The sequence below is a fragment of the Perognathus longimembris genome, chromosome 2 (assembly GCF_023159225.1).
Source record: "Perognathus longimembris pacificus isolate PPM17 chromosome 2, ASM2315922v1, whole genome shotgun sequence".
Taxonomy (NCBI): Eukaryota; Metazoa; Chordata; class Mammalia; order Rodentia; family Heteromyidae; genus Perognathus; species Perognathus longimembris.
This window is the reverse complement of record NC_063162.1, coordinates 139,366,523-139,387,980: the sequence shown is the minus strand read 5'-3', so window position 1 is coordinate 139,387,980 and position 21,458 is coordinate 139,366,523. Positions and strand designations below refer to the sequence as shown.

General features: G+C 40.5%; 1 protein-coding gene across 1 annotated transcript in view; it reads right to left on the bottom strand.

The window, feature by feature from the left end:
- The window catches only part of Exoc4 (exocyst complex component 4), a 669,227-nt gene that overhangs the window by 43,015 nt on the left and 604,754 nt on the right, over nt 1–21,458 (bottom strand). The window contains exons 16-17 of the mRNA XM_048340247.1: nt 13,740–13,918; nt 9,932–10,091 (exon numbers count right to left, since the gene is read on the bottom strand). Of these exons, the coding sequence (XP_048196204.1) occupies nt 9,932–10,091; nt 13,740–13,918 (339 nt within the window). The remainder of the gene's footprint in view (nt 1–9,931; nt 10,092–13,739; nt 13,919–21,458) is intronic.

Sequence of the window (21,458 nt, the reverse complement as noted above, 5' to 3'; positions counted from 1 at the left end):
TAATAATTTTAAAAAAAGGTCTATTCCTGCTAGGTGCTGGAGGTTCATGCCTGTAATCCTAACTACTCAGGAGGCTGAGATCTGAGGATCATGGTCCCAAGCCAGCCAGAAGAGTCTGTGAGACTCTTATCTCCAATTAGCCACCAGAAAACCGGAAGTGGCACTGTGGCTTATATTGGTAGAGTGGTATACCTGAGCTGAAGAGCTCAGGGACAGCGCCCAGGCCCAGAGTGCAAGCCCATGAATGACAGAAGAAAAAGAAAAACAGAAAAACATTCCATTCCTATGTAGTTTCTATTCTACTGGGAGGAGAGAAGGAACAAACAGACGAGTAAATATAAAATATATTAGGTGCTTGATAAGAAAAGAAATCAGGGAGAGAATGAGCAGTGGCAGTGGTAGGAAGGAAGGTATGTTTTGAAACTGTGGGAGAGGTAGAATGTGTAGGTCGAGAGGCTTTCATCTTTATTTGCCTGCTTCCTTCAACATTTTTTTTCTAATTCCTCTGAACAGCACTTTCTGTTTGCTAATTGTGTGTGGTATTGATCGTAAGCATCAGCCCCTTTTCCAAAAATTCTTCCTGATCATCTACCTCACATGAGCCATTAGGGACTAAAATATGAGCCAGATGTTTCTTTTACAAAACGCTAACATATCATTTAGGATTTTTAAAGTTCATCCTTTAAAAGAACAACTTATTGTGATACAATTTATATGATCCGCACATGTAAAGTATAAAATTCAAGATTTCATAGTATATGCACTGGGTTGAACAACCATCCACATGATCCTATTCAGAACATGTTCATCATCCTAAAAAGAAATTCTGCATCCATTTATCCATTTATCCATTTCCTCTTAACCTTCAAACTCTAAGTAAACATTAATCTACTTTCTAACTTTCTGTAAATTTGCCAATATTAGATAAAACAGCTTTTAGATAGCTTCTAAAATGTAACCTAACGTTTCAAAGTTCATCTATGTTGTTAATGCATTGATACCTCATCTCTTTTTATGGCTAAATAATATCCACTGTATGAATTTATCACATTCTGTTCATCTATCAGTTGGTGGACATTTAGATTATTCTGACTTCTGGGCCATGATATTACAAATAATGCTTCTAGAACCACTCGGGTATAAACTTCTGTGTGTACATGCCTGTTCTCATTGCTCTTGAGTATATGCCTATGAGTAATATTGATCATTACTCTCCCCCTAGCAACAAATGAGTTCCAATTTCCCCATATCCTTGTCGACACTTCTTTTGCTGAATTTTTTTTCCATTATTATTCCAGTCCTGGAGGGTAGAGAGTGATTGATATCTCATCATGGTTTTGATTTGCATTTCTTTAACAGCAAATGATGTTGAACATCTTTTCATACTCAAAATGAATATATCTTCATTGGATAAATGTCTATTCAAATCAGTTGCCTATTTTTATTGATATACCTTATTTTTTTTAGAACACTTTCAGATTTATACAAAAATTGAGAAGCTAGCACAGAGTTCTCATTTAATTCATACCCAGTTTCCCTATTATTAACATCTTACATCAGTATGGTACATTTGTCATGACTAATGAACCAATATTAATGGACTATTATAAAAGTCCATAGTTGATTCGGGCTCCCTTAGTTTTTACCTAATGTTCCTTTCCCATCCCAGGACCACGCTCAGGATATTATATTACATTTAGTTGTAATGTCTGCTTGGCTCCTGTTGGCTGAGATAGATTCTCCAGCTCTCCCAGTTGTGGTTGACTTTGGCAGTTTGGAGGAGTGCTGCTTACATTTTTGCAGGCTGTCCCTCTATCAGGAGCTTTCTGCTGTCTTTGCCATGATCCCATTGGGGTTATGGTTTTGGGGAAAGGGGACCAGAAAGTTACAGTGCCATTTTCATCATGTCACATCCAGGGTCCATGCTGTCCATGTGATTCACCAGATTGATGTTAGCTTTCAGAAGAGAGAGGTTCTCGATCTGGTCTTTTATGTATCACACTACAAACACGCCATGGCAATCTCATTTCCCTCGCTATAAACGACCCTATAGAATTGTGGAGTGAGACCTCAGTTCCTCTGGAGGCTGCTTTCTACTACACTCAGATACATCGTGGAGGTGGAATACAGGAGTTCCCATGAGAGCACTGCAGGCCTCTTGTCAAGCCACGGGCAGCCATGCCTTTAACCCGCAGCAGCATTTGCCACCCAAGAAAATGCCACTGACATCCTGGACACAACCCTTCTCAAATCCTCTTCCTTCTTCACTGGCTATGTCCACTCAGTTTTCTCTGTTGGTTCTTTGGCATTCCAGAAAGCTTCTCCTTTTCCCTTTCTATCTGCTCCCATCAAGATTATGCCCCTCATTCTGTCTCATGGCTTTAAGTCCAGTCAATGGACCAATGAGCTCCAAGCACCTATCTGCAGCCGTCTCCTCTCTCCTGAACTCTGGATTCCTACGTCCACATAGCTCTTCTTAAATTGCTAGATAGGTTTTTAGGGGGGGGTTCTCAAACATAACAATTGAAACTTAACTTTATGAATCCCCCCATTCCATCTGATGCCCTGTCTGACATACTCAACTGCCTATACACTTCCATTTTCTAAAATTATCTTTAACTACATAACAGACTTGCCATTTAACAGTTTATGTAAACAATGCATCTTGATCAATGTCACCCCTTTCAACATTTTCACCCATTCCTCTCCCATCCACTCTTTCCCTTATTCTTCTTAATTTTGTGGGATACACATGGGATTTTTGAATCTCTGTGCTTTAATTGCTAAGAACCCAAACACTGATGTCTCTCTCTCTCTCTCTCTCTCTCTCTCTCTCTCTCTCTCTCTCTCTCTCTCTCTGTATACGTACTGATCTTGGGGCTTGAAATCAGGGCCAAGCCTTGAACCCAGGGCCAGGGACTGTGTACAGTCCCTGCATGTTTTTGGCTCAAGGCTAGTGCTCTAACACTGAAGCCACAACTCCACTTCTGGCTTTCTGGTAGTTTACTGGAGATAAGAGTCACACAGACTTTCCTACCTGGGCTAGTTTCAAACTCTGATTCTCAGATCTCAGCCCTCTGAGTACCTAGGATTGCAGGCATGAGCCACTGTCCACTGGCCATTGGTTCTCTTTTAATTGCTTGGCCAATGCTGTCAGCTTGATCCTCAGAATATATCCCAAGCTCCCCTCTTCTTGTCCTCTCTAATGCTATCATTTTTGCCTTCCCTCCCTCCCTCTGCTTTTCTTTTTCTTTTCTTTTTGGTGCCAGAAGTGGGGCTTGAACTCAGAGTATCCACTGCTCACTTGGCTTTTTGCCCAAGGATGGCACTCTACCACTTGAGCCACACCTCCAGTTCCCTGTCATCTTGGTTTGAATTATTACTATCTCTTACCTAGAACATTACTGTCACAGTTTTCTAATGGATGAATCCTCTGTTTCTGTTCTCACCTACAGCCTCTTTCCCAAGTCCCTACATTTCCAGTGCAGCAGCCAGAGGGGTCATGTTATGACATCCTCAATTCAAATCTTCTAATAGCTTCTTATCTCCCTTAAAGTAAACGTCAAAGCCATTACAGTGGTCTTCAAGATCTTAGCTCCTCATATGTCTGACCTCTTCTCTTTTCATTCCACCTGCCCTGGCCTTTCTACTGTTTGCAAATGTTAAACAAGCTCTTCTTTTCCTTTGGGTTTTTCCTCAAATGTTACTGTGTCATTAAGGACTTCCACGCATACTGAAATTTCAGATTGCCTCTACTATATGCTGGCACTTTTTTTCCTTCCAATGCCTGGTTACATAATTATTTGAAATATTTTTAGTTTGTATCTTGACCCACAATGCACATTCCATAAGAGAAGGACTGGGAGAAAATATATTTCCCATAAATACTTGTTGGCTGAAGGAGGAAGGAAAAAGGAGGCTTTCAAACATGTTAGACCTTGTCTTCCTGTCAGATTTAAGAATGAGAATCACTAACCTAAAGAAATCCAAAGTGAAGGGGGTAAAAAAGACTGATGAGCCTTGAAGAAGGAAAGTCGAAAGTAAAGCCACAGGACAGATGGAAGAATAATGTGATACAGGTGCAATGGGAGAGATGGGTGAGGCAGGTGTAATGGGGCTGAGAGAACTGGGAAGAAAATCCTTGTATCTTCTTTTAAAATAAATGTTCTTTCTAAAGCTTCAACTCCAAAGATAATCAGATATATTGGTGACTTCTCTTCCCCTTTAGATGTCTCATTAGACCCCTACACCCTGGACTCCTAGGTTGCTTTTGTGACTTACTTTTGGAATTGCACATGACAGCTCAAGTATAGATGATCTTTGGTGCAAGGAACTACCAAAAAAAAAAAAAAAGCACACTTATAAAGCCCTTCAACTTTACAAGTAATCTACCATAATTTTCCTGGACACAGTATCTGAGTCTGAAAAGTAGCAATGGGGCCAAAAGGGTCAGAACTGTAGTAGAGCTTGAGTGATCATTACCATAGAGACCAAGGACACTCAGGAACTCTGCCAAGCTTAGATAAGTGGTCTTGATTTTTGCTCATTTAAGATGTATTACCCATCTAGTAGGGATTACTCAGAGGACAGGCATGTACAGAGGAGACACACAACAATGCCAAGAGCAGACAAATTCACACGAATAGAATCACTTCAGTTTCTTCATTTCTTTTTGCTTTTCTTTTCTTTTTGGTTGGTTGGGGGGAGAACTCAGGGCCTAGGTGCTGTCCTTGAGCTTTTGTTTTGCTCAAGGCTAGCACTCTACCATTTTGAAACACAGCTCTACTTCTGTTTTTCTGGTGGTTAATAGGAGATAAGAATCTCATGAACTTTCTAATCCTCAGATCTCAGCCTCCTGAGTAGCTAGGTGTGAAGCACTAGCACTGGGCTCCTTCATTTCTTCAGTATAGAAAGTCGTTATATGTGTTCCACTGCCCAGTAAAAAAAATAAAGAAAAAACATGAAGAGCATTGTGCTACTTTCTTGTTAAATAAGTTTTCTGACACATGGGAAGTAGTGATTAATTACTGTGTTAGAAGATAACATTCCTGTAGAGATTTGCTGGAAATACAGATGCTGTCCATGCTTGATTAGACATTGCTTAAGGAATGCTGAGGCATGCTGCTGCAGTCTATTATTTCTGTCTATTTGGGTATTGCTGTTATATTTATTTTACATAGCCTCAAATCTGGTAGAAGTGGCAGAATCCATTTCACAAAACCTGCTCCTTCCACAAATAAGAGGTGAAAAAATTACCTATAAAGTGTATCTAGAGCAGAGCAAATGAAAACGATGCAAGAAATTGGGGCCACGGGATTGCTTTCTGAATGCTCTTTGACCTTCAAAGAAAAAAACCAAGAGATTATCTGCTATAAATAGAAAAAAATAACTTCTATGAGCTTATAAGAAAATTGATCATGTCAGTAATTAAAACTTTCAGGGTGTTAAAGATAACCTAATCAAACCAATGTAAGCTTTTGTTTTAGATTTATTCACTCATTCAATCATTACACACAGTGATCACTCACTCTAGTCCAATGACCAGGAAACAAGACAGAAGCTCCTTTTGGAGCTTCTGAGCCAAGACCTAAAGACCAGAGTCCTTCAATGCTATGTGTTTATACTACCATTCCACCCATTAAAGAATGACAAGGAACAGTACCAGTACCATTCAGCTTTGGACATAATTCACAAATCCAACCATGAAAGGGAAGACTCAGTGGCCATTCAATTTCGTCCTGAAGAACTGCTTCATAGGAACGTGGCCCACTGATGCCAACTTCAGCACGCCCAGTCAGCATTTCACCATTCACATGTCTGGGTTTTTTTTTTTTTTTTCTCCGTGCATGTTTGGGCTCATACCGTCTGCCAAGAACTATGTCAATTTACTTACTTCAGCTAAATAAAAAAAATCATTTAAAAGAGGATGATTGAATTTAGGAATTATACTCCTCAGAGAATTAGTAATGGTTCTCTGTATCCCTCAGGCCTCCATGTTCTTAACTTCCCCTTGTCAATGTTATTATGAATAGACTAATTCAATAATGAGATCATTTCCCATAAGAGTGGCCAAATAATGCGGCATTCAGTCACACCTGGTTTCCCTAATCTGAGCAAGGAAGGCTTTCCACCAAATTTAGCCTAAAACAGGGAATTTAATGAAAAAACACATGCATGCACACGCAGGGAATACACACACACACACACACACACACACACACACACACACACACAGAGTCAAAATACACTTTCCTGCAACTAGGAGGAAACAGACAGGGTAAGAGGAGGAGAGAGAAACTGTGGAACAGGGTAACAATACAACCAACAGTAATACATTGGGGAACAAAGGTTAAAAAATGCACCCAAGTAGTTCATTTTTCAAGCAAAGATCTAAATATAAACTGCCAGGGTAACATAATATTCTATAATTCTTTGAAATGCTTCCAAAATAATTTCAATTTTTCATGAACTCTTGAAGAAATAAAAAACAATCACATGAAAATAAAATACAGAAGTCACAAATATGTAAGTATATTCTGGATGCTGAGAGAAAAAAGATTTCCTAGCCAAAGGTTTTTTTTTTTTTTTAAAAAAAAACATGAGAATCTATGGAAAAATTCACTTAGGTACTATAACCACCCTCCATTTGCTTCAAGACCATTCATTAAAGCACCAAATCAGATTAATATACAGTGATGACACACAAAGAGAAAGCAATATTAATTCTCTGATTTGAAAAGAAATGTATCTCACAAGAAAAACCATGAAAAATTGAGTAAGAAAACATAAAAAAAATGACAATGCTGAATACCTTTTTCCCAGCAGAAAGAAGAGAAGAAGGGCGTCGACGGGAAAAAGAAAGGGTAATGAAATATGTGAAATACTTGCTGCTTAACACAAAGAAGCAAACAAAAAAAATTCAAATGTCCAACAGATACAGATGATTAAAAAATAAACTATGGTTCCAGTATACCATGGAATATATGTTGAGATGTAATATTAATATTTATAAGGAGTGCTTAAAAATGTTTTCAAGGAATATTGTTTATAGAAAAATGCAATTAAATAAATAAAAATTATTTAAACATGTTTCTAATTTTGTAGGCAGAGAGATCATATGCATTTTTATGTGTACTAAGTTTCACATACATACAGCATATGCTTCCAAACTCAAGGGACAATATAACTAAACAACATAGTTCTACACCAAAGATTTATTAGCGATGCTCCTATTATTCACTATTATCTTACATATTTTATGCAATGAGCATATTATGTTTGTACTCAGGAAAAAAGTTAACTAAAGCTCTGTAATAAGAACAACTTAGGTCAGAAAAAAACTGTTTTCCAAAGGGATGTAAAACTTCAGTAGTTTTGTAGAATTATCTTCTCTATCATTTAAGAATATTTTTCTTTCTGTCTCTCTCCCTTCTCTGCTTCTCTGTGTCTTCCCCCCGCCCCCTCGGATTTTACAAGCCAACCATTATTTTATTTTATTGTCAAATTGATGTACAGAAGGGTGACAGTTTCATATATTAGGCCTTGGGTACATTTCTTTCTTTCTTTTTTTTTTTTTTTTGGCCAGTCCTGGGGCTTGGACTCAGGGCCTGAGCACTGTCCCTGGCTTCTTTTTTTGCTCAAGGCTAGCACTCTGCCACTTGAGCCACAGCGCCACTTCTGGACATTTTCTGTATATGTGGTGCTGGAGAATTGAACCCAGGGCTTCATGTATATAAGGCAAGCATTCTTGCCACTAGGCCATATCCCCAGCCCCTTGGGTACATTTCTTGTACTGTTTGTTACCTCCTCCCTCATTCCCCCCTCTCCCCTTCCCCTTTCACTCAACTCCCTCTCCTTCCTCCCCTTCCCCTCTCCCCCCATGAGTTGTTCTGTTGGTTTACACCAAATGGTTTTGCAAGTATTGCTTTTGGAGTCATTTGTCTTTTTATCCTTTGTCTTTCAATTTTGATACTCCCTTTCACTTCCCTAGTTCTAATACCAGTATATACAGTATCCAGGGTACTTAGAGGAGATACAGTGATAGTGCGAGTACAACCACAGGAAGGGATACAAGAGGAACATCAGCAAAAGAAGCTATGGTTTCACATGGTGTGTTGAAAGTAATTACAACAGTGATATAACACTCGTTTCCATAACGTGGAGTTCATTTCCCTTAGCATCATCTTATGCGTTCATAGAGGAATAGCTATTAGGCTCTTGTGATCCTCTGCTGTGACTAGCCTAAACCTGTGCTAATTATTCCCTATGAGGGAAACCACAGAGTCCATGTTTCTACAAATTCAATGCAATACCCATTAATATTCTAACACAATTTTTTAATGAAATAGAGGAAACAATCCAGAAATTCATATGGAACAATAAAAAACCCCGAATAGCAAAAACAATCCTAAGCAGAAAGAACAGTGCTGGAGGAATTACAATACCAAACTTCAAGCTGTATTATAAAGCTATAGTAATACAAACAGCTTGGTATTGGCACAGGAATAGGCCTGAAGACCAACAAAACAGAACTGAAGACCCAGAAATGAGCCCGTAGAACTATGCCTACTTAATCTTTGATAAAGGAGCTAAAAAAATAGGATGGAAGAAAGACAGCCTCCTTAAGAAATAGTGCTGGCAAAACTGGTTCAACACCTGCAACAAACTAAAACTAGATTCTTATATATCACCCTGCACCAAAATCAATTCCAAATGGATCAAAGACCTCAAAATAAAAACAGATACCCTGAAAACACTACACAAAGGAGTATAAGAAACACTTGGGCTCTTTGGCACAGGGCGGGCGAAACTTCCTTAATAAAGGTGCAGAAATGCTACAAATCAAAGAAAGGTTGGACAAATGGGACTGCATCAAACTGCAGAGCTTCTGCAGGGCAAAGGACATAGCTCACAAGATAAAGAGAAAGCTCACAGATTGGGAAAAGATCTTTACTGGCCATACAATGGACAAAGGCCTCATATCTAAAATATATGCAGAACTAAAAAAATTACATTCCTCCAAAATAAAACCTCAGGGCTGGGGATATAGCCTAGTGGCAAGAGTGCCTGCCTCGGATACACGAGGCCCTAGGTTCAATTCCCCAGCACCACATATACAGAAAACGGCCAGAAGTGGCGCTGTGGCTCAAGTGGCGGAGTGCTAGCCTTGAGCGGGAAGAAGCCAGGGACAGTGCTCAGGCCCTGAGTCCAAGGCCCAGGACTGGCCCAAAAAAAAAAAAATAAATAAAAAAATAATATAAAACCTCAAAGAACCAACAGCTCCCTCAACAAGTGGGCTAAAGACTTAAAAAGAGATTTCTCTGATGAGGAAATGAGAATGGTTAAGAGACATATGAAAAAGTGTTCTACATCACTGGCCATAAAAGAAATGCAAATCAAAACAACATTGAGATTCCACCTCACCCCAGTAAGAATGTCCTTTATTAAGAAAACTAGCAATAACAAATGTTGGAGGGGATGTAGCCAAAAGGGAACCCTACTTCATTATTGGTGGGAATGTAAACTGGTTCAGCCACTCTGGCAAGCTGTATGGAGATTCCTCAGAAGACTAAACATAGAGCTCCCTTATGATCCAGCAGCCCCACTTTTGGGCATCTACCAAAAGACCACAAACAAGAACACACTAAAGCCACCAGCACAACAATGTTCATCGCAGCACAATTTGTCATAGCTAAAATATGGAACCAACCCAGATGCCCCTCAGGAGACGAATAGATCAGGAAAATGTGGTACATATACACAATGGAATTTTATGCCTCTATCAGAATGGCATGGCCCCATTCGTAAGGAAATGGAAGAACTGGAAAAAAATTATACTAAGTGAAGTGAGCCAGACCCAGCCATTATTTTATAAGAGCTTATTTCAAGCAATGAACTTCAGTACAAGAAACTGGACCAGGTTGTGTCATACCTTGCAAAATCCAGATCTGCTTCTCGCGACATGGTGATGTTGGTCAAATTCTGCTGAAGAACGAAAATGTTCCTACACATTTTCTTGATACCAGATTCACTAATGCGCCTGAAGTATTGGGCACCATTGATGAGAATGCAGGAGATGAGATGTCCTAGGCCTGGGGGTCAGCACAGTGCATTGAAGAGAAAAGAGAAGACAGATTAGTGGCATCTGGTGGAAACTTGTGCATAGGATTTCTTCTAATTCTTGCCAAACTTAAATAACCAAAGAAAAGCATGCCAGCTGGTTATACCAGCTAATCTTACAATAATTATAGAGTAAATTTAGTAGTTACAACGAGAAGTCTTTGATTCTAAAGTGTTAATAGGAGAGAATGTCACTAGAAAGAAAGCAGAAAGGAAAAGCAGATCACAAGTCGACAACAGATACAAGTGCTTGCTCTAATATGTGAAGGTTTATCTCACACTCTATAAAGTTTGGCACAAGGAAGCTCAGAATATCAGCAAACTAATCTGTTTCCTTCAGCATATCCCATGCCATTGAGCTGAAGGAAGATGGTTCAGAACAATGTGAAGCACCTGCATATTTTGATTTTATTATAATTTAATTTTTGTTGGTCATGGGGCTTGAACTCAGGGGCTAGGCACAATCCCTGAATTTTTTCCAGTTCCGGTTTTCTGGTGGTTAGTTGGAGATATGGCAGATTTTTTTTTTTTTTCCCGAGGCTAGCTTCAAACTGCAATCAATCCTCAGATCTCAGCTTCCTGAGTAGTTAGGATTATAGGCATGAGGTACCAGCACGCAGGCTAAGTTTCTGTTTTTAAAAGTTAGATTTCATTCTAAATACCAGCACTAAGTAAAAATTTCTCCTTTATTTTTTATTATTGCAAAGCTGGTCTAAGCAGAGTCTCTTCATGGAAGCAACTGTGGGTTGCATTGGAGTGAAGGGCATGTCATCAGGTTCACAGTAAGTTTCCCCTTGACTGAGCGGGAAGCAGAGAAGGGTGAGGAGGAGTCATTTTCCTGCCTCAGCTACACTGGCCCAACATTGCTTCAAGACCCAAACTTGTCTGTGCTACTAATTAAAGTGAAGACAAAGGCCTTCATTCAGAGCAAGTGAAACCTAACTACAGACTCTACATTTAAAGCCAGACCACTTATTCAGTTGAACAATTTCTAGGCTGTTTCAGTATTCTTCTCTTAAGCTAATGGTTTTACCAAACTCAGGTGTAGTTTTATTCTGCCATGGTATAACATGGCCTGTCCCCATCTAGGCATATCTTTCATAGAGCATAAGAATAATTTGCCAGCACTAGTGACACCTGCCTGTAATCCTAGCTACTTGGAAGGCAGACATTGGGAGTACCATGGTCCCAGACCTCATCTCAAATGACAACTCAGTACAACGGCTGTTACCCCAGCTGTACAGGAGACTGGGACTAGGAAGATTACAGTATCAGGGAAGCCTGGGGAAAAAGTTCATGAGATTCCCAGCTCCACAGAAAAACTAGGTGTGGTGGAATGCACCTATCATTCCAGCTACAGTGGGAAGTGCAGACCGGCAGATTCATAGTCTAGGCCAACCTGAGCAAAACAGAAAATCCTAGAATTGGAGGTGTAGTTTATGTACCTGCTTAACAAACAAAAATCCCTGAGTTCAAATCCCAGTATGCTAAAAAAAAAAAAGAGAAATAATAACTTGCTCCCAGATGAATAATGCCATAGAACGAATTAACCCTTTCATAGTTTGTACCTTTTGAATAAAATCTCCAACAGAACACAGCTCCATCTTTAGGAGTCCATTTTTATAACTGAACAAGAATTGGGGGGGGGGGGTCTCAACTTTGCTGTAACACAGCTGTTTCATGAAGCAAACACTGGCCATGCAGCTACCCTTTCCCATCTTCAGTTTGTTGCCTTATATGAATAGTGTATCTCCTTAATTGTCTTAGGTAATACTGGTTTTATGCTGTGCGAGAAGACAAATGCTTCCTGCACCCAGGTCTATGTGTCAATAGGCCAAAGAAGAAAAAAGGAAATGTAATTTGGGATCCTAACAGAATGCAGCATCTTCTCTAAGGCTCTTGACTTAAAAGGTTTGGGTCTTAGCTTGTACTGCTAAAGGTGGAATCCTTAGGAGATGGGAACTAGTAGGACTAGCAGCTTGCCAATCACCAAGAGCTTTAAGGGGTCTGGCCTCTTCCTTCCTCGCCTGCTTTCTGATCATGAGACCGTTTGTTCCACCACTAGCTCCCTGCTGTTGCCTTCTGACACCTCCATTAGAGGCTTACATGCAATGGGTCTACCCAATCATGCACTGGAACTTCTAAAACTCTTCTCTGTAATTTCATTATCCCAGGTATTTTATTATAGAGATTAAGTCCCACAGGAAGAATTCAGCATGAAAATGTATTTGGTTTGCACCATATTTTTAAAAAATTGGAAGGCACTTATCTCTAGATGGTACTGGCTCTCACATCCTTTTCCTGTTCCCTTAAGGAACTCAAGAGTTAACCTCGCAATTTTGCTTAACCATAGGCCTTTGTCTTTTTTAGATAGGAAGAAATTCTGTGAGAGAAAACTCTCCTTTCCAGTAATAAATATTTTTCACAGTTCTCTCTTCACTGTATATGTTTTCTTTCTTACTTCCTTTCTCTCTTTCTTCCTTCCTTCCTTGCTCTTTCTTTCTTTTTTTTTTTTTTTTTTTTGCCAGTCCTGGGCCTTGGACTCAGGGCCTGAGCACGGTCCCTGGCTTCTTCCCGCTCAAGGCTAGCACTCTGCCACTTGAGCCACAGTGCCGCTTCTGGCCGTTTTCTGTATATGTGGTGCTGGGGAATCGAACCTAGGGCCTCGTGTATCCGAGGCAGGCACTCTTGCCGCTAGGCTATATCCCCAGCCCCTGCTCTTTCTTTCTTGAAAGCCTTCCTTCCTTTCTTTCTCTTTCTCCTCCCTCCCTTCCTTTTCTTTCTTTCTTTCCTTCCTTTCCTCTCCCTTCCCTTCCCTTCCCTTCCCTTTCCTCTCCCTTCCCTTCCCTTCCTCTCCCTTCCCTTCCCTTCCCTTCCCTTCCCTTCCCTTCCCTTCCCTTCCCTTCCCTTCCCTTCCCTTCCCTTCCCTTCCCTTCCCTTCCCTTCCCTTCCCTTCCCTTCCCTTCCCTTCCCTTCCCTTCCCTTCCCTTCCCTTCCCTTCCCTTCCCTTCCCTTCCCTTCCCTTCCCTTCCCTTCCCTTCCCTTCCCTTCCCTTCCCTTCCCTTCCCTTCCCTTCCCTTCCCTTCCCTCCTTATCTCTGTTTTGCATACGCTGGTCCTGAGGCTTTAACTCAGGGCCTAAGCACTCTTGAGTTTTTCTCAAGGCTGGTGCTCTACCATTTGCGCCACAGCTCCACTTCTGGCTGATTATTAGAGGTAAGAGTAGCATAGACTGCCCTGCTTGAGCTGGCTTTGAACAGTGATCCCTAGATGTCATTCTCCTGAATGACTAGGATTACAGGTGTGAGCCACTGGTGCTTGACTCTTCACTTTTTTTTGAAAGGAGCTCCTTTTGAGGTCATTTGTAGTTCACTTCTCACAAGTGGCACGTGCAGGTAGGCAGTCAGGCAACCACTGACTGTACAGCATTAAGTTTCCCTATCAATAGATCAGATGGCAGCCGCGTTACACACCTATTCATACATGGGGAGAGGCTAAATATTGTACCTCTAATCTAAATTAGTGAATACTTTTTCTACAAGTTTTGAATGTCAGAAATATAGAAATATGGGGAAACCTTCACATTTCCTTCCTCCAGTCCCAGAGACAGGAAGAGCTGACCTTCAAAGATATACTGGAACTTGTGCTGCTGAAGGCTGGCACTCATGGCCTCTTCAATGGCACTTATGTCTTTGTTGAGCTTGACCACCAGAGGGTCATAATCCATACTTTCCACATTGGCAACAATGGCATAGTTCCCCTCCTTTGCAAGAGGGATGAGATAGTGAAAACAGTGAACTCTGAAAAAGAAAAAAAAAAGGATGAGCAGATCAGTTAATAATACAGTTTTCCAATGAAAATAATGATCTCACAAGATCAGAGCACCAAAGTAAGTGAAACTGCATGGCCTCAAAAATTCATATGTCTTCCTCTTGCCAGTGTTTTAAAAAGCAGAACGCCACCTTAGTGATTCTACAGAACCGCAGATCTGAGCAAGTGTCCTTCTGATATCTTTGTTTGTTTCATACATATGCTTGTGATAAAGGATATATGAGTTCTAGAGTTCCTCTCCATGTGAAAGGAGCATGGAGAGGGAATAGGCAGGATGGGAGAATGATGGAAAGGGTGACCCTGAACAAGAAGCACTGGACACTTAGATGGACACATTAAATTGTAATCCCTTTTGTAGAGTGTGGTGAAGATCAGAAAAAAAGGTCAGATTTGTGATACATAATTTACAGTAAAACTTTCCATACTTATTATACAGCTCCTCAAAAAACAAATCCTAGAATGACCCTATAGTCCAGCGATACCAGTTTTGATCATTTACCTAAGAGATTACAAGTCAGGATTCAATCAAGACACTGGCACATCCATGTTTACTGTTGTGCTATTTACCACAGTGAAGTTATGGAAACAGTCCAGATGCCCTACCATGAATGAGTAGATCAAGAAAATGTGGGATATATGGACAATGGAATTTTATTCATCCATCGGAAAGAATAATACTGTGTCATTTTCAGGGAGATGAATGAACCTGAAAAACATAGTATTAAGTGAAGTAAGTCAGACTCAGAGAGACAAAGGATGCATGTCTTCTCTTTTATGTAGAGGGCAGATCTAAATTAAAACCACAGGCAGTGCCATATACATAGATACACAAGTTTAGTAAAGTATGCTACAGGCAGGGCACAGAGGGTTCCTATTGTGTAATTCCGTTGAACAACTAACTTACAGTTTACCAAGATGAATACCAGGAAGCTGCAACAGTTTTTGTTTGAGGGAGTTGGGGCTCGAGATAGGGGGAGCAGAAGTATGAAGAGAGGAAGAGTGGGTAAAAGCGGATATTAATATTCAATGTACATATGTGAAAATGGAACCAGGTAACTTGAAACGATGGGTTTGGTTAGGACAAATGGGCAGGGAGGAGAATGATGGAGATGGTGACACTGATTATAAACTCACACACTGATTTAAAACACCACTGTACAATTACTTAAGGAAAAATTTCACTAGAGGGCTGGGGATATGGCCTAGTGGCTAGAGTGCCTGCCTCGTATTCATGAGGCCCTGGGTTCGATTCCCCAGCACCACATATACAGAAAATGGCCAGAAGTGGCGCTGTGGCTCAAGTGGCAGAGTGCTAGCCTTGAGCAAAAAGCCAGGGACAGTGCTCAGGCCCTGAGTCCAAGCCCCAGGACTGGCCACAAAAAAAAAAAAAAAAATAAAATAAAATAAAAAAAATTCACTAGAAAATTAGTTACTATAATAGATCTATTTTTGGTATCTCATTGTAGTGTTAAATTGTATACTTTTTTGACAATATATTAGGGATTAAACTTAGGGTTTAGTGCTAGCCACAAATCTGAAGCACATCCCCATTCTTTTGCTTTTGGTTTCTCCTGGCTGGCTCTGACTTTTGAAATAGCTGGGAATACAGGCATGTGCCACCACACCTAGCTAGTTTGCATTTCCTTAGTGACTAATAAGAATAAACATTTTTTCATGAGCTTACTTTCCATTTGGTGATATATCTGTTCCCATCATTTACTCAACTAAAAACAATTGGGTTCTTAAGTTTTTAAAGGTTCGTTACATATTCTGGATATAAGTCCCATATCAAATATACATTTTGCAAATATTTTCTCTTAATTTTTGGATTATCTTTTCATTTTAATAATTCTTTCAAAGAATGATTTTTCACTTCTGATGAAATTTTATTTATCAGCTTTTTTTTTTCTTTTATGGATGGTCATTACATTTAAGAACTCTTTGCCAAAACAAAGTCACAGGTTTTTCTCTTCTGTTTCTTCAGGAAGTTTTAGTTCTAAGCATTGCATTTAGGTCATGGTTTGGTTTTCTTTTTTCCTTTATTTCTGTCTGTCTGTCTTTCTTTCTTTTTGATAGTAGGGAGGGCCAAACCCTTGTGCACACTAGGCACAAACTCTACAATGAAGCCTGTATGATCCATTTTGAGATGCACTGTGCATAGGATGTTTGGGAGTTTTATATTCTGTTCATGACACAGAATCCAAATAGCTGGGCTACTTTTTGTTTCCACTGATGGGTGCTCATCTTAATAGCTGCTAATTGACTAGTGACTAATTTCCACCTATAAAAATTCATTTGGACATCCATGTGCTAATTGGTAAAGGGTACAGTTTTGATCAAGATGTCAGCAATGACACTGTTCATAGCCCCTCTCAAATATGATCTTTTTGATATAATGAAAGATGACCAACACTGGAGTGGGATTCATTTCTGGGGCAACTGCTTGCTACTGTGCAGAAATTAAAATGTAGTAGCATTTAGTTGAAATCAAAACATCTATGCTAGAGTACTTTTATAGTACATTACAGACAGTATAACACCAGATGGTGGGAATACCATGTGAACAGACCCGAGGCTTTACGAGGCTGTATGGTTCTGAACAACGGTGAGCCATTCCTTACAGCTACACAAATCACATGACAGAAGTGTTCGGTGACTTGCAGAGACTGGCGGGAGCATGTAAGCAGAGCCTTTGAGGTCATGTAAGGAATTTTAAAATGCTAAAAAGTTCAGGAGATTTTTACGAGGTAAAATGATGTAATAAGATATGGGCTTTGGAGTTAGCATATTAGTTCTTCAGGAGGGGAAGACAGGAAGATCACAAGTTTGGGGCTAGTCTAGGCAGTTAGTAAGATCCAACTTCAAAAGTAAACATAAAGGAAAGATCAGAGCTGGGTTCAGGCCTTAGTATTGAAAAGGGAAAAAAGGAAGGAAGGAAGGAAAGAAGGAAGGAAGGAAGGAAGGAAGGAAGGAGAGAAGGAGAGGAGAGAAGGAAAGAAGAAAGGAGAGAAGGAAGGAAGGAGAGATGGAAGGAAGGAAGGAAAGAGAGGATGGATGGTGAGAAGGAGGAAGACAGATGATAGATAACTGATAGACAGATATGAGCTTTGGCAAGATTGCTAGTATGATATAAGAACAGACTGGCTTGTTAGCAAGTGTGAGGACCTGAGTCCCATCCACAGTATGGAGGAGAGGAGAAGGTAAGAAGGGTATATTGAGGGAAGAGAATGGAACCAACTGAAAGTGAGCACTGGTTAATTAGGAAATTCCTGCGCATTGTGGGTAAAAGCTAATCAGATCCTAAAGTTAGTGGTGGATAGGAGAGATAACCACTATTTCAGGTTCTACATTCTTCTCTCCAAATGGTACGGATTCAGCGTATGTCTAATTCAAATAAAATTTTATTTTTCTTTAAATTCTAGCATGCTGTTGCTGACCTTAATGTGACTTTGGCATTAAGGTTTTTCTGCAAACACTGCTGATTGCACAGTGGGAAGGCTGATTTTCACAAAGTGCACACTTCGCATCCCAACGGTGGCAGGCAGTGGCTGTGGAGCCCGCGCGCAGAGCCTACCTGATGCTGAGGGAAATCAGCTGATAAAGGTGACCTTCCTGGCACCTTGGATTCAAATGGCAACTTAATTTCTTCTTCTAAAGTTCCAATATGAGCAACAACAACAACGCAATTACTCTGCAACTTTTAAAGGGCTCACCATGTCTTTCATCTCTTGGGGGAGACGAGGCTGCTGCCTGGCGGTTCAATGTGACTTACAGTGACACAAGGAAAATATCACATGATCTCTGGATGGGTTCTTCAACACAGAACCTGATTGATTTGAAAATATTTTCTTGCTTGACTTATAACAATATTAAAGAAAAATATGCATTAAGAATACAAGGGGGGGGGGCTGGGGATATAGCCTAGTGGCAAGAGTGCTTGCCTCATATACATGAGGCCCTGGGTTCAATTCCCCAGCACCACATATATAGAAAACGGCCAGAAGGGGCGCTGTGGCTCAGGTGGCAGAGTGCTAGCCTTGAGCGGGAAGAAGCCAGGGACAGTGCTCAGACCCTGAGTCCAAGGCCCAGGACTGGCCAAAAAACAAAAAGGATACAAGGGTATCTTGGGGAGGGACCACACCCAGTTTTGGCATTTGAACTTGTTGGCATAACTTGTTAGTAAATTTTACACATGAATTTTTTTCATAATTTGAACTTGTTGGCATAACTCGTTAGTAAATTTTACACATGAATTTTTTTTCATAATTTGAACTTGTTGGCATAACTCGTTAGTAAATTTTACACATGAATTTTTTCATCAGTTTCTCTCTCTCTCTCACACACACACATACACACACAGTACTGGGGGTTTTAAGTGAAGGCTTCACACTTGCAGGGTAAGTGTTCTACCACTCGAGCTCCACCCCTTTTGCTTTAAATTTTCAGACAGTTTTGTACTTTTGCTTGGGGCTAGCCTTGGGCCATATCCTTCTACATCTGCCTCCTCTACAGATGGGACTACAGCTATATGCTACCCCCACTTGGCTTTGTTTCTGAGATGGGATCTTTCTAACTCTCTTTGCCCTGGCTGGTGAGGATGTTCCCATCTCTACTTTCCACTCGTATTACAGGTGTGGGCCACCGTGCCTGGCTGTCTGTGTACTCTTATTACAGTGAGTCCTTGGCAAAAGTGTCAGACATGGAACCTAACTGGCCTTCATCAGGTAGCTCCTGGACAACAGGTCATTGGTTCTAATTGTTTTTCACAGCAGGATGGGAATGAAACAACCTGTAGTTAATTGTCACAGGATGATACCGGTCACATATTCTTAGCTGTATCTCAGATGGACAGCGAACTTGTAAGTGAACTAATGTGAAGAGACTTAAGGAACAACCGTTTTTGCTGGGAAGAATAGCAGTTTATGTGGGTTAAAAAAATTGTATTATCTTTAATTAGTTGTACAAAGTAGTAGCCATTCAACAAAGTAGTTTATGAGCATAGTCTCTTTCTCTCTCTCTCTCTCTCTCTCTCTCTCTCTCTCTCTCTCTCTCTCTCTCTCTCTCTCTCTCTCTGCCAATCCTGGGGCTTGAACTCTGGGCCTGAGCACTGTCCCTGGCTTCTTTTTGTTCAAGGATAGCACTCTACCACTTGAACCACAGCGCCACTTCTGGCCTTTTCTATATATGTGGTGCTGAGGAATCGAACCCAGGGCTTCATGTATGCGAGGCAAGCACTCTTGCCACTAGGCCATATTCCCAGCCCTAGTGTCAGTTAATTGATGGCATTCCTGTTGTCATTCTCACCAACTCTTCCCAAACTAGCCCTTCCCTTACTTTTCTTAATTTTTGGAGATGTACTGAACCCTTTTCTGTCATTTGACAATGCAGTTTTTGTATATGATGCATCTTGATCGGTGTCACCCCTTTTACACCCCTTTGATCGACCTCTGCCCTATCTTTGTGTAGTATTCACAATGAATCTCCTCCTTCTCCCCATTGGTTTGTCCACCCCTCTGCCCTTCCAAGTAACCATTTCCTGGTATTTATTTTGCTGTGTTTGGTTTTAGGGCAGGTCATTCTTAAGAATCACCCGCTATATTTTCACTGAGCCCCTTCTATGCAGGGCTCAAGTTCACTTTCTGGGACTGCTTAATAACAGCGATCACGACACATCTAGACGCTCCCCACCCCTGGCATGCTGCACTTGCCACTACTGTCACACTGTTACACCACAGCGTGATCAGTGTGAGACCTGGCTCCTTCACTGTGTGTGTATCATCACTGTAATGAGTGAGTCAACATTTACCATCGGAGCCATACATGAGGTATTCTACTACTTTTATGAAGCAAGCTTTAAAAGGGATAAAGACAAATTGAAGCATTTTCAGAAAGCAATCTGAATGTCAAAACCATGTTACAGAGGAAATGTGGAAATTTAATTTAGGAAAAATAAACATGTTTAGTGTTCGCAAAGTGAAGGTAAGATAATTCTGTATCCATGAGTCTGAATTTCAATCTTTTTTTTTGGTTATCCAATCTGAAATTAGTTTTTTCTGTTTTTAAACTATTGTTGAGGAAGATATGGCGTTGCGTGTTAACAGCACTGTATGGTTTCTTGTAGAGTTAATAAATAATGACTAAAACATGTTCTGCATTATAAGAATAGTATTTCCAAGATGTACAAAAATAAAAAAGCACAGAACAGAGGTTAAGGATTTAAAAGATCTTATTGAGACGTGTTGAAAAGATCCCACTTGGAATTAAACATCACCACAAGTAGGTAATTCTGAATGTAGAACACGTCTTGGCACCACACAATCAATAGCATAAGTTCCGGGAGTTTGGAGAGTAATTAATTTGGTGTTCCCTTGTTTTTCTTGCAAGGCAGCTAACAGGCATCAGAATATTACTGGGTGCTTCACCCCCCACCCCACTGTCTACTGCATTTATCTATTCATAGAAAATGTCTGCTTTATTTCACTATCAGCTTGGAAATAGGAAACAATTCTAAAAATTATTGTAAAACAAATCAGAAAACATATAGCAAGAGCCTTTATTTCTGGACAGGTTAATATAAGAAACAATGCTGAGCAAAATAGATTCCAAATCTGCAATGCTACTGTGTTTGTTCTATTCAAGCAACAAAACAGAGACTCACTGGGCAAGGTCATGAAGAACAGAAGAGGCCCAAAGGACACAACAGTGGTCTTGGCACACCCTGAAAGCCACCCAGAGTCTAACCTAAGTGTCGACATATCCCAATGGCTTAACTATGATCCAAAGTCTAGGTCTAGTAAAGACTTCAAATGAAAAGACAATGTTCTTCCAATAATAATGTTCTAGAATAATGTGCAAGGAAATGTATTACCATATCATTGAGGTTTTTGATCCTGAAGTTTCAAAAGCATACACCCAACTGCTTACCTGACACTGCTACCTACCTGAGCATTGCCGACTGAGCATCCCAAAAATGGAATTCTTGATTTCTGCCTTCCCTAAACCTTCTCCTTCAGCTGGTGCCACCTCAGGTTAACAGCCTTAGCATGCATAGTGATACTCAAGCCCCCAAAGTGGTAGTTTTCCTTGAGACCTCGAGCCCCTGCATCCCACCCAAACTGCCAACAAGTCTTATCAGCGTTGTCTTTAATAATACTCAATACAACACTTCCCACAACTGCCCCTGCCTTTCTGATGCTCCTACCTACCCCTTCCACCTGTCACTCACATTTCTTTCTCTCTGCCACTTAATCTTTAAAAAATGTCAACTCGTTTACATCTTTCCTCCACTTTTTATAGATTCCCATGAACCATTAAGAGTCATCCTCTAGCTTCTCAATACACTTAGAAGATGGGCTGGGGATATAGCCTAGTGGCAAGAGTGCCTGCCTCGGATACATGAGGCCCTAGGTTCGATTCCCCAGCACCACATATACAGAAAACGGCCAGAAGCGGTGCTGTAGCTCAAGTGGCAGAGTGCTAGCCTTGAGTGGGAAGAAGCCAGGGACAGTG